At 39.2% G+C, this 14245-nt stretch overlaps 1 protein-coding gene across 1 annotated transcript; it reads right to left on the bottom strand.

Annotated features, from left to right (window-relative positions):
• Nucleotides 1-286: 286 nt before the first annotated feature.
• Nucleotides 287-14135, bottom strand: CUNH9orf85 (chromosome unknown C9orf85 homolog). Its single transcript, XM_054283515.1, has 4 exons — nucleotides 14002-14135; nucleotides 4318-4424; nucleotides 2018-2131; nucleotides 287-1233 (listed from the first exon to the last, which is right to left on the bottom strand). Exons 1-4 carry the CDS (start codon nucleotides 14101-14103, stop codon nucleotides 1056-1058), a joined length of 501 nt encoding a protein of 166 aa, XP_054139490.1. The 5' UTR covers nucleotides 14104-14135; the 3' UTR covers nucleotides 287-1055.
• Between the last annotated feature and the right edge of the window lie 110 nt (nucleotides 14136-14245).

The following is a 14245-nucleotide window of genomic DNA, read 5'->3' on the forward strand; positions in this document are numbered from 1 at the left end:
AAGTTTCAGTATTTCCTTCATTCCAAGGCAGGGATGGGCAACAATCTCAGAGCTAAACTTCCTCACAGAGCATTTGAAAAATGTAGTTTGAGAATCAAATTTTTCCATGCTCACTATAGCAAATCAGGCAAAGCAGCAAAGCAGATGTGGCATAGCATATTGTCTTAGGTTAATGTATATATATACTGTTAGTTAAATGTAAAGAGTAGGAAGACAAAAGAAATCAAGCCCTCCTAAATCCTGTAAAGACAGCTACTGCAACTTCAGTTAAGTTCTTTGTACACTGGAATAGAAACTGGGAAGGGAGTAACTTTATATGCATAACTCCACTATGCAAGTCTTTTCATATCAGAGAAAACGACATCAGAGTCAGATGAATCTCTGAATTCTGAAAATAAAATGAAAGTGTGATGAGAAATTCTAAAGCCTGCAGGTTTCTTCTTTACAAAATATTGGTAGCAAAAAGGTCAGAAATCTGTAATGCACACTTATACATGGTAAATAAGCTTTAACTGTTCATGAACTGTACTGGTGATGGCATTTATACACTTGTTTCTGTTTTGTGGGGAAAAAAAAATGAACAAAATCTTTGGCCTAGGGTAAGACCCCATTTGGAAACTCATTGACAGCATGCTGCAAGTTCTTCCTTCAGAAAACCACTATAGCTGCTTTAGCTCTTCCTATCTGTGTTTACTCTAGACTTTCAGGCAGGTTTCCAGGTAGCAATAACACTTCTGATGGTCACATAATACTGAATTTCAAACAATCACACAAAGAGACTTTATTCCATAAAAACAGGAAGTTGTTATATGTATGAAATAAATAACTGTGCTTACAGATAGAAAATGGAATATTTTCTGAATATTTTCAAAGAAATTCTGTTCCTAATACATAAAAATGTGTATTAATACAAATCCCCACATGCATCATCATACACAATGCCAAAATTAACATACAAGGACCTTAGATGTCTAATCAGGGTTTGGAGCAGTTTAAGGGCAAGCACTGGTTTACCACATTTGATGGCATATAAACTCTTGCATAAACACAGCCTTTTAGCTCTCTGTTTTTTCAAAATTCATACTTTTAAATTGTTCTTCAAGCACATCAGAATCTTCATCACTGTCTGCACTACTGAAATTTGTATCAAAATCCAGCTCATCCTTCAATTTAGTGCTCTCTTGGCCATCTTTAGAAGTCTCACTGTCAGTTCTGTCTTGTCCTTTATCAATCCTGTAGAAAGCAAGAGGGATATTATCAGCACCCACTTCTGGAATTTCAACAAGAATGGGATGGAGGATAGAATATCCTCCTGGCATTCCATCCCAATGTAGGATGGAAGATGGCAGGAGATGGGAAGAAGGAGGAGGGGCAATAAAAGTCCCTAAAGTTACTTCATACTAAATAGGAAGGATATAAAACACAGTAAAGTATGCATAAAATAGTATTTAGTACAGAAGAGACTGCAAAGAAAGAAAAGTAAATATTTGAACAGCTTGACCAAGCAAGCAACTGTTGGATTGTTGTCACAAACTACTAAATTAATTTTTCATGTGTCATGCTCAATAGAGAGTAAAAAAAGCCAAAAGCCTGCTAAATGTACCGTGGTAACTGTGCTTAATATCAGTCCTTGTTTAGTTCTTCGGTTCACTAGTAACTGAATCATCAAGTGGCAGACAAAATGCAAACAGTAAAGCGGCTTGTGCATATTTTATGATGCTCTACACCAAAACCCATTTTGAAGTGCTTTGTTAAGAAGAAATACAATTTACCCATTGGTGCTAAAATGTCTTATCCAAGTAGGACTTCTGTTGTCTCAGCCTCACTAACATCAATAAGCATTTTACCCCCAGTTGCATCTGAAGAAAGTGAGGAAAATGACTCCTACTGATTCATGTTGGGATAATTGAGAATATGGCATAAATTATGACAGCTTCTTGGCAGTTTCCAAACAAGGCTTATTACAAGGGGAATTATCAGAATAGGACTGAAACTATGTACTCTATGAGCTACTTACGGAATCACTATTTCTTCTTGTTTCCCACACTTAGCACAAATTTCTAGTTTACCAGCACATGGTCGACAAATAATATGATAAGGATCTTTTACAGTCTTCTGGAGGCATTTCACACTGTGAAGAGAAATAAAATATGATTCAAAAAATATTGTGGACATTTACTAAACATTCTGTGTTCAAATACAATATACAAAAGAGGAACAAACACTCACAAAAGAGGAACAACACATCTTCGGCTGATTTCAAATTAAACACTCAATGTTTTATCAAGTAGCATAATCAAAATCATTGCCATTCACCCCTCTCCCTTAGTTTCCTCAGGAAGAATTAAAAAAACAAGTATTGAGAAAGAAACATTAAATAAAGAATTTTATATTTAAGTTGACAGAATAAACATTTCCATTCATTTCAGTAGGCAGTTTTTACTCTAAAATTGCACAACTTCCAGTTTAAGGATAAAAGCAGCATATGGCATAAAAAAGTACATGGACTTTACAAATAAAAAGCTTTCAGCTGAAACACTGAAATGACTTCCTCCTGAACTTCCCAGAATATAAACTGAGTGAGTGCTAGACTTTGTTTTCTATGAACATAAGCCTGCATGGAATAGTATTCTCAACAAATCCAACCTAATAAGGTAGAGGGCTTGGGCTATTCTTTTTCAAAATGTGATAATATTCTGTGGATTCTGTAATTTCCAAAATTCTATGGCTTAACATTCAGCTGGCATTTCTAAAGCCTTGTATATCTGGAGAACATAACTGGAACAATATACCCCATGTAATGCTGATCTCTTGACAGTAATTTTTAATGCCTCAAAAGTTCTTCTCAGACATGTCTTACTAAACAGAGGCAATACCAATGCAAGGCAGATCTATATATATTTTTGAAAATAGTTTGACTTCTAATAATTAAACACTCAGAAGTAAAGTAGGGAATACTCGTGGTTATACTAAGACTCATAATTTTAAACATGTTACAAAACTAAAAATAATTGAGGTATTAATTGAGGTACAGGGAAGTCCTCCATCCCCATCTTTTGCAATAAAAAGATTCTTTTTTTTTTTTAAATTGTCACATTTTTAATGTCTTTCACTTCACCCAGAAGCTTCATATGTTGAAAATTTTCCTGGTCTTGTCCTTTCAGAACAATGGCTCACCCAGCCATTGTATTGCTGGCATAGAAATCATGACCTGTAAAGTCAGAATGCTCTGAGAAACAACTTCTTCATTCAAAAATATGAGAGAGAACATCACATATTCTTTTATAAGCTGCTGTTCTAAAATGTAAGTTCAGAACATTTAGAACAGTTCTTCAAAACAGTTGTTTCAACAGTTCTTTAAACAGTTGTTTAGAACAATTAAGAAGCTGTCCAATGCTTCCCTAATTTACATGAGGTTTTTCCCTCCTCTCTTCCCTTTGGGAAAAAAAAAAACCAAAACAGGATGCACAAATAACATAGTTATTTGAGAAAAAAGTGGAAAACCCAACTTCATCTGTGGTGCACAGAACATAGAATTCTTATTTTTTATTCAGCAAGCCTTCTACCTAATGATTTATTCTTTACAAGAAAGGGTGAAACTGGTTAGTAATACCAAAATACAAGCTACTGTGACAAACCTGGCTGTATTGTGCGCACAGCCCAACTGTGGTTTCTCTGAGTTCTATGTTTCATTGCTGAAACACTGGCTGTGTCTGCTACCGCAGGAGGTAAGGACCTCTGCAACAGAGCAAATAAGAAGGAAGCACAGAGCATCTCCTTCAGAAAACTAAAATAATTATGTGTTTGTGATAGGTTAAAGTATTTATCATCTTTGCCATAGAGTTACACAAAAACAAGCAATACAGAACTCTATGCAAACAATGCCAACATTTGCTACTTAGGATTATAGTTTCTTACAGAAAAGGAGAAAACATGCTAAGAGGTAATGAAATGCATGTATTGCAAACATTAGCAAAGTACAGAAGTCAAGAGATGTGCAGATCCCTCTAATACAGATGTGAAACAAGACCTTAGAAAATTGTGTTACAACATGGTCAGTAAGACTTTTTGTTCAGGAAGACACTGACAGTCTTGGAAACCTACAGGTCCACAGTTCAACCAGTTTTAACAGCAAAGAGGGAAGCAGTTGCTCTTCCTCTGTGTCTCCTTTTCAGAAGTTTGCAACAAAAGACTTAAGAATTAGAAAATTAACATTGCATAATACCAGCTTCTTCTTCTGAGTTTCCAAAGCCAGATTATTTTCCAAAAGCTCACAAACTACATGACCAACGATTAACAAAAAATATATTTACTCACCATTTTTTAGGTTTTGTCAGTAGCTTGTACTTTCTGAATTTTACTCGCCACTCCAAGATACCTTTGCAATGCTGACACACTCCATCGTGAAGCTTAGCATTTATTTTCTGAATAAGTTAAAAAAAATACATTGATGACTTCCTGCTGTAAAGAGTAAAATCTTGCCTAGAAAGTTTTTATCCATCTTATAATTGATATAGTACTATAAACATGTTTGCTTGGTATTAAGCTTTTCATATACATTTGTCTACAGATTTTCTTCAATGGAAAGGATACCTTGAAATTAAAGGACAGATGACGATGATTATTATTATTTTAATTATCTTAATACTCGTACTTCTTTCTGTTATTGTAGTGCTGAGAATTGATTACTGTAGGTATTTAATTTTTTTCATCTCTAGAAATTTTACAAAATGGATAAAAGAAGAAATAAGCCCTGAAATACACAGCTTTTGTCCAAAGAAGACAACTTACAAGATGTAGCATTTAACTTATTGCTCAAGCTATCACTATACTACATAGTTTAAATAGTCTCAGGATTTTTCCTCAGATAACAACGTGGAATCCACATACTACTTGCAGTCAAATTATTCAATCTCTCTCTAATCCTAGCCTTCCTTTATGAAAAATATTTTTGCTCTCTGCATCTAAGATAATGGTTTTTTAAATGGTAACTTAAACCATGGTATATTTTCAAGACAACGAAAAATTTACCTTAATATCTCCTACAACATTTTGCATTTAGCTTTCTCAGAAATATAAAATGTCAACTGGCTAGTAGTATTTGCACAAGAGAAGTTATTCTGAGATGGGAAATGGTACCAAATCACACTTTTACCTTAAATAACATGCTATGTCGTTGTAAGCTCAATCCAATTTTATTTCTTCTCTATTTAAGAATGCCAGTACTAATGTTGTCTATCATATGGGTGTTCAAGATAATTGAGAAATTTAAAACTAGAAATTTCAGGGTTAAAAATCTCATATAATAAAAAATGTATTTTTTAAGATAGTTTAAAAATGGCTACCACATCAACATTGCATTATTAAAATTGTTTAAACCACATCTACTTCTTAGCATACCTAAAAGGAGTGATTCTGCATTAATCTGGACTTCAATTGATGTTACTCTTTCACAAATAAACTGAAAAAAAAAAATTTCTATGAATACAGCATCTTCTGAAGTAATTTCCTGCTTTTATGACTCACAAGAGTTTCTTACTACTCCAAAGAGCTCTACTTCAATACATAAGACCAAAAAAACAAGGCAAGCTTTAAAAACTCAGTATCTTATTCTATTAAAAAAATTTATATGGCAGAGGAGACACTACTTTCAAGTGAAACTATACTCTGCAACTTATGTTCCATTGTCTCCTTTTTCATTAAACTTGCTCATTCAATATGAGTTTTCCTGTGGTGTGGTTAACTGAATGTGTGGTGCTTTCTGGCTGCTTCAGTTAAAAGAAAATTATTTTCTAAATGATCAAATACAGACTTGGCATATTAAGAAGCCAACAAAACAAGGTATTGCATACTGCTTGAATTTTGAATACAGAAAGTTGTGGTTCTGATGCACTATGGATATATTTTCCAAAAAATACCAACAATTGCTTAATCTGCAAAATTTCTGAGAGAAGAAAATCATCATGAAGTTCCCAGTAGATAGTTGTTAAAGGCAATTTAATACCTCACAATTTAGTATCTTGCAATTCAAACTGCTGTGAGCAGTGCCTGTGTTCAGTCTTTCAAAATTCACGCAGTTCAAAGACAAGCCTTGTTTTCAGCACTTGACCAGCACGAAGCAAGGCTCCAGGCACTATGGCCCACAAGCTCCTCACAAGGTGCAAACTAGCATGAACTTCCCAGCGCTCCCCCTCACTCCCCGGACTTGCATTGACTGGTAATGCAGGAGGCCAGTAAGATACACTATAATTTGTTTTTCCAGGTAGGGATACATTTATTGTTACCAGCTGGTTTTAGATTTGCTAAGGCAGAATCCAGTGAAAGTCAAAAGACTGGAGAAGCTTAAGCTGAAGGGAGATGGCTGTTCTTTCAAAGAAGCAGTTAGCTTCCTGGATGAAAATGATGCATATTCCCTTAACACATCCTGACATCACAGCTGGGGCTGGGGTTGGGAGCTGTGCCATGGAGTGATCCAGGGGCAGGCTCAGCAAAGCCTAAAGCTCCTGGAATGCAAGAGCCTGTGTTCAGGACTACACACCCTGAAGAATGATCAGAAACTGCTTCAGAAACCTCTCATCTGAAGCAAATCCAAAGTTCATCAAAAAGGCAGCCTATTAAAAATTCTGCTTAATATTTGCTATGGAACAAAGAAATACACATAGTCATTGTTCATGGAGCTTTATAAAGCTCTTCCCCACCCCAACACTCTCATCACCTGGCTCCAGAATACACAACAATCACACAGGGATGAGTCTCTTTTTTCTTCTTTTTCCTAATCAAACTGAAACACAGACCATCCCAAAAGCTGAAGATGCCAAAGATGAAGGGACAGTACAGCAGGGCACAGGCAATCCAAGAGGTTCCTCACGTACACTGATGACAACTGCCTTCTCCAAGTGAGAGAGGAGCCAACAAGCAGAGGTGCTGTGCTGGACCCTATTCTCACCAACGAGGAGGAGCTGGTGAATGAGAAGCTCGAGGGCAGCCTGGGCTGCAGTGACCATGAAGCAGTGGATTTTAGGGACCTTGGGGCAGTGAGGAGCTTGGGAAGAAGATCACTACCCTGGACCACAAGAGAACAGACTTTGGCATCTTCAAGGATCTCCTCAGTAGAATGCCATGGGATAGAACTGTGGAGGGAAGAGTGGCCCAAAAGAGCTAGATGATACTGAACAGTTGTCTCCTTCAGGTTCAATTGCAATGCATCCCGACAAAGAGGAAATCAAGAAAAAACTGAGATGCCTTCATGGGTGGACAAAGAGCTCCTAGAGAAACTTAAACAGCTAGCTCACAGAGGGTGCAAGCAGGGGAAAGTAGGCTGGAAGGAATACACAGAAATCGAGCCAAGGAACCAAGGAGATGGTTAGGAAAGCTAAAGTACAGGCAGAAATAATATCCTTGACATCTAGTAAAGGATGTCAAGGATAAGAAAAAAAAGGTTCTTTAGGAATGTCAGTGATCAAAGATAGACTTGGGAAAATGTGGGTCCTCTCAGGAGGGATACAGGAGGCAGAAAACCTGTTTTTCCCCAGACATGTAGAAGGCATCTGCACAGTGGAACTGAGTGTACCCTCAGCAAGTTAGCCAATGACACCAACCTGTATGATGTGATCAGCACACTGGAGGGAAGGGATGCCATACAGAGGGACCTAGACAGGTCTGAGAGGTGAACCTGTACAAATCTCATGATGTTCAACAAGGCCAAGTGCAAGGTCCTGCACATGGACTGTGGCAATCCCAAGCACAAATACAAGGTGGGTGGAGAATGGACAGGAGTACTCTGAGGAAAAGGGCTTTGTGGGTGTTGGTGGATGAGAAGCTCAACATGAGTTGGCAGCTTGCAGCCCATAAATCTGGCCAGCAATGCAAGGGAGGGGATTCTGCCCCTTCACACTGCTCTTGTGAGACACCACATAAGCATTCAGATCTGGATGATGAGATAACATAAGAAAGACATGGACTTATCAGAGCAAGTCCAAAGGAGGGCCACTAAGTAGACCACCCTTCCTATCAGAAGGACTAGAGGGGGTTTGCAACTAGATGATCTTTAAGGCCCCTTTCAACCCAAACCATTACATGATTCTGTCATCACATTTATGTGCATCAAAAATCACTTTAAGTATCCTGATCCAGGCATAAAGATGCCTGGAAGCATCAGCGTGGTAATAGCACAAATTTTACGCAGCTATTCAAATTGCATCTGCTCAGAAGGTCACCAACTGGAAGAAAGACAAAGCTTTAAGTTCTAACTTCCTCCTTCTGAGGGGCACACATAGAGCATCTTCCCCTTCTTCAGCAATTTCCTGTATTTTTTACTCAATTTTGATGCCTCAAGTATGAGGCGTTGTAATTAATCATTGGCTCAGCACATCTGCATACAAGAGCCACTAAGACTTTACAACTCCACCAGGCAGTTGGTTTAGAAAGTCAATAGAGAATGATGGATTGATGTAAAGAAAGCAGTTAGAGAGTTTAACTTGTGTTTTTCTTTTAGTTTTATTTTGCTCAGAAAAAAAGGCCTGGTATTTATGTGCAACCATTACTAAAATAAATTGTAATTTACTGTGGTTTTTTACACTTCATTCAGCATCTCCCCTCACCAAAACAACCCATAACACACCACTTTCAAAAGCAATGCTGACTTGAAGAAGTAAAGAAAGATGTCCCTAATTAAAAATTTGAATTGCCTGTTTTTTCAGATTTTTGAAAATGTTAAAAAAGCATGTGAGAGAAGTTCTCATAATAAACCTGAAGACAAATTTTCTTGTTTCTCAGTTCCCAGTCAGAATGGGGAAGTCAAATAAACTCCTCTGGTGCTTACTTTTCCTATTAATATTTACTTTTTAATATATTTTGTATATTGTTTCAACTATCACAAACACACATTTTTTTCCTTTTGCCCATTTAATAGCTTGCTTTTCCTTGAGGGTATTAAAAAACCCAACAGACCACACAAAACCCTGAAAAAAGCTAGTAAACTTCATTATTCTTTTCCAACTTTTCTACCCAACTTTTATGCAGGTAGTCAGGGCCTCACACACAAATAGGAGGTAGTACTTGAAATTAATTTCTTGGTGTAAAATTAATTTATTGGTGTGAAAACTACCCCAACATGTTAGATTATGTTTATGTTGCAGCAGTTTCTCTGGGGTTTTCTTTACGCTTATTTCCTTGTTTTAGTCAATAGCTCTCTCTTTTCTTTAGCATACTTTGCTCCAAGGAAAAGTGCAACTCATTCAGCACTTGTGGTACATCTATGCATTCTCCAAGGAAATTACAGTTATGCAATACAGACATACCTGAGCAGCCTTAAGGTATGATGCCACAAAATGCTCCATGTGCACACTATAAGCACATTCAGTTGTATATTAACGAATCAACATCCTCTGATCACATAACCTAACATTAAATCACCTAACAACCTGCCAAAAGCAGTTCAGAATGTATTAAAGTAAACGAATGCACCTACACCTACTAACTTGGCACACAAAATAATCCCTAGCTAAAACTAGCATTAAAGCGCTCCCAGGTAGGATGTAATGACAGGGCTTCAAAGAAGCTTCACCATCTGTTTGTAAGCTTCTAATTATGTGTGAACCTATGGGTATTTTGATTTCCTCTCCTGAAAGCAGATTCCTTCTACTGAGCACATATCAGTGGTCCATTCTGCTGCAACTGAGTGTAATGTTAATGCCACCCATAAACTTCATTGTCAGAAACACAGGTGGCACTGCTTCAACCAGCAAGGCTGAATGCAGCAGAAGGGTGAATGCAGGATTTCTGAACAAATGAACTTATCAAAAAAACCCAAAAAACAAAACTCCACAGGACCTCCAGCGCATGACTACTAAGCAGTTAAAGTAGGTCACTGCAGACTGACAAATGTGAAACTGAGCCACCAGATGCCAGATTTCAGGGTCCCAGTACACATTACACAGGCTAAAATTGTCCCCCACAGAGCTTCAGTTGCTCCCATATTGTGTCAGCATTACTTGAAAATCCTTTTTCTACAGATGTTTTCTCATCAAGTATTTCAAAACTTAAGGAACATACGCATATGGCATTTAAGAGTGCACTGGAAGGACTCTCATCATCTCCCCCAGAAAGAATGGAAAATACACAGAGACACATACATACACACCAGACACACCTCCAGCACCTACCCACACATTCTGTCTCTCACTCTCTGCCCCACCTCCAGAGTTGGGTTAGAGTCCAAAACAGATATTATATTTGCTCCTATTCTCCCTACATGAAAGGCTACAACCCAAGATGGAATGCACTTCTGAACCCAGAGTAAAAGGAGTGGCCAGAGAGTAGACTTCTGCCTACCAAGCTACTCTACGCTGCAGCAAGAACGTTATCTAAAAAACTGCAATATGGTTATCTAACAATTCCAGTCGGCCACTGGTTTATCTCTATCTCCCTTCTGTGTTTCAAAATAAGATTACTGACTCAGCATTTAAGCTCTACATTCAGCTGTTCTCTACCTAGCGCTTTCCCACAGTCTAAACCAGTGTTTCAACTAAAACAAGTGATTTATCCATGCACCTGGCTGAAAAAGTAACTGACATTAATACTGTGGTAAAGCTGAAGTTCAAAGGTAATAAACCCTGAAATTTAGGGAAATATGCATTATCATATTAATTAAAAGAATGAAATGGAGAAACAAATCAGTCCTTTGAGTGTAAATAGGAATCACTTTGTGGTTTACCATCTCACTACAATGGAATTCTAAATGTTCTCATTAAATGATATTTGCTTTCATTTCTAGAACTACTGCAGTTTTCATGATGACTTTTGTAATATACTTTACATAAAATGTATATTCATATAACGTAATGTATATTCCTCAGCTTGGTGCCGCAAAGAGCTATTCTGGAATATACCATGTAATGCAAACGCCAATAAACAAATTCCAAGATCCAGTAACTAACAAGACAGTGTCTTACCCTGTCCTGGCTATTCCTTCTTCAGGTCATCCTAAGATGCACACTTTTCCAGCACTGTTGTAGCTGTTTCCCAAATACAGTAGAGAGGCAGTGTACTTTGTTGCAAGGATGTTTCACCTCAACAAGCCTCAAGAGCAATTCTGTAGTAATGCTGTAGTAAAGACTGATCATTAGAGGAAAGACACGTGGATCTTCTAGCATGTTCTCAAGTAATCAGGTCTGTGGCCTCTAAGATTAGAAAATGGATGACACAGTCAGTGTCGGACAAAAAGCATGAAACATTTCAAAAAACCAAAACAAAACAACTGGATAATGACTGCCAGCAGAGAAAAGTCAAAATCCTATTAGATCAATTTCCTCTACAGATCCTGTTTCACTGAAAGAAATAGCAATAACACCATAATTAACTACCTCAACTCCACCCACTGTACAACCTGAAGGTATTCTAGCAAATATTCAACATTGCTAATGCAGTGTACAATTGCAGCAGGATCCAAATTTTAAGCTGATAAGCATTTTGCAGCCTTTCAAGATAGCATTGCATTGGACAGAAGACAGAAGAAGCCTGTACAACAGAAGACAGGCTAAACACAAACCCCCCTCCCCCATTATGTTTAACAGTGATTTTCAGGAGATCCATTTTCTTTGAGAAGCTTTAAGCATTCTTTTGATCTACTGAATAGAAAGAAGTATGCTCCACTCCTTTATCAGTCCCTATGACAGACTTTCTATGATTTCTTCCTGTTTCCTCATCACACCTTGAATATCCATGACATATCTGATCATCCAGGACTGCAAAAGACAGAGATGCAAAACTGTCATCATTCAGCATAGTCCATATCTAAACTATGACATTAATCACCACTTAATCTTTGCTAGTCTAGCTTCTTAAAAACAGCAAAATGGGGCTAGCATGATTATACTGACCCTTGTGTATCCCTGTCCTGGTTCTGGCCAAGCCAGGGTTAATTTTTCTAGGACACTAAGGTTATTCCATACCACCTCACATTATTTTGCAGGAGTGGGGGCACATAGCATGGTGTGGTCTGGTACTGCGAGGGGTCCCACATAGTGAACGCCTGTGTGTGAATCATCTCTTCTACACTTGCCTACAGTGACAACTGTCTGAAATGTCTTGTGACTGTTTTCTTATTTCATTTGCTGTTTCCAGTAAATTGTCCTTATCTGAACCTGTGATCCTTGCCTTTTGTGCCTCCAATTCTCTTCTCCAGGGCTATGCAGGGAGATAGGTAGGGGGAGAGGTGAGTGAGTGGTGCATGGTTTAGAGTGTTTCAGTTACAACACTAAACTGGGGAATATAATTCCTAAAACACGGCAGTACCTTAGGACTTGAATTTGCACATGACAGGATGCCCTAAGAAAAATAAACGTATCCTTTCCCCTTACCAAACATTACCTAACCCCAGAATACAATGCACATTCTTCAGGATGCTACTTCCACACACTCAGCCCTCTCCATGAACCAGCAGGAACAGAGAGAAAATAAATAATTTGCTTTAAATGGAAAGAAAAAAAAAAAGACAAGTAGATGTCCACAGCTAACCTTGGCCACATTAAAAAAAAAAATATTTTCTTGAGTGCATGACATTGTGTAGCCAGTTCTATAGGATATCAATTATTTTCAAAGGGAAGAAAAACAGTCATGTGTGTATTAAAGTGATTACTTCAGTTACAAAACAGATACCAGAATTCAGTTTCTCTTGGAAAACTTTTTTGATAGACCGGCTCTCTACAACATTTCTGTGTGTGTGTGTTTGTACCAGACAGAAGATACTCTCGTATCAGAGGTCATGCACTGACTCATACGATAAATAATACTGTCACTGCTTAGAATCCCAGGAAAGCAGCCTGCAAGTTCAACTTGCAGAACCGGTCCTAAAAAAAACTATCTCAAAAACCAACCAAAACAAACTCACAAAAAACCCAAACTTCCCTCTTTGGCATCAGGGCTTTAACTTACTGCTTTGTTTCCCTCCTCCTAGCTCTTTTTAACAACTCAGGCAGGTTCAGTTAAAGGGATATTGATATGACAGCAATAGCACCAGATAAACTCTCCTAGATTGTTCATCCTCCGTGTTCTTCAGCTCCTTCCACATATTATGCTACCAAAACTAAAAGCACAGAGCGTATTTCAAGAATATATTGTAGACCGTTTCCCCTATCCTGCTTAGTACCAAAAAAAGACAAAACAGTCTTCTGGAACAACAGAGTGAGGATGATAACTTTTGTAGCAAAAGTGCTGACAAGACAAGCTGAACACACCTTTCTATCTAACTAATCAAAAGAGCTCCCTTTTTAAAAAAAGAAATTAAAGCACACGTGAAAGTTATCTCAAACGTAAGCCAACTGAAGCTGGGTATTTATGTGGGATGGGGGAAAGTTGTCCAAACGTAGCTCTCAAAACATTAAGATTACTGAGTTATGACCACATAGTCACACACTTTGAGAAAACCAAAAAAATAGAAGTCATATGGATAACGCCTTTCAAGAAGTCATATGGATAACACGCCATTGAACATTTAATTGCTGCACTCACTGCACAAATGTATACGCTTTATTTCAGTCTTCCTCTTATAATTCTTTGGCTTAACAAGGTCCTTTCATGTCATAAGTATGATTCAAGTCTCACACTACCCATTTGCCTACAGTAACAACTGTCTGAAATGTCTTGTTACGATTCTCTCTTAGCAGCACTGTGCCTGGTGCGGGCGGACCCGGGCCAGAGGTATCTCCATCCCTGAAACGGTCCCTCGGCATCCAGCGCCTCGTGACTTCCTCTGCGATCCCGAAGCCCATCAGGACCTGGCACCAGACCTCAAAGGGACAGGGCATGGCTTCAGAGGCCGTGCGGGGACCTGCCCACGCTTTCGGCAAGACGCCCTTCCCAGCGCCCCGGCCCCAAGCGCTACATCGCCTGCAGAGGGGCGGCCTCTGAGGCCGGGATGGGCCCGTGTGTCCCGGCCTGGCCCCGTCCCCGCCTGCTTTGCCCCGGCCCTGCCTGCCTTGCCCCGGGCCCGCCCCCGCCTACCTTGCACCGGGCGCTGGTGTCGTACTTGTCGTTCTTGAAGGCGCGCGCGTTCTGGTGGCGCTGGGGCCGCGTGCGGGACACGTTCCCCCGCTCCGAGCTCATCGCGGGCCGGCGCCGCGTGCCCCGGAACCGCTCCCCGGCCCGCCCGCGCTGGGCGGTGCCGCCGGGGCTGCGCCCCCATTGGCGCTGCGGCCCGCGGGGCCCCGCCCCGGCCGCCCCCGCGCCGGTGCAGTCTGCGGACGAG

This window comes from Melozone crissalis, unplaced genomic scaffold (assembly GCF_028551555.1).
Source record: "Melozone crissalis strain CALT ecotype California unplaced genomic scaffold, PUWL_Pcris_2 ptg000036l_1, whole genome shotgun sequence".
Taxonomy (NCBI): Eukaryota; Metazoa; Chordata; class Aves; order Passeriformes; family Passerellidae; genus Melozone; species Melozone crissalis.

Excerpts from the sequence above, each read along its gene's own strand:
- CUNH9orf85 (XM_054283515.1), bottom strand. The coding sequence starts at position 14,103 with ATGAGCTCGGAGCGGGGGAACGTGTCCCGCACGCGGCCCCAGCGCCAC. Across the intron at positions 4,425-14,001 it reads ACACCAGCGCCCGGTGCAAG|AAAATAAATGCTAAGCTTCA; the intron begins GTAGGCGGGGGC and ends TAACTTATTCAG. Across the intron at positions 2,132-4,317 it reads CTGACAAAACCTAAAAAATG|TGTGAAATGCCTCCAGAAGA; the intron begins GTGAGTAAATAT and ends TTCTCTTCACAG.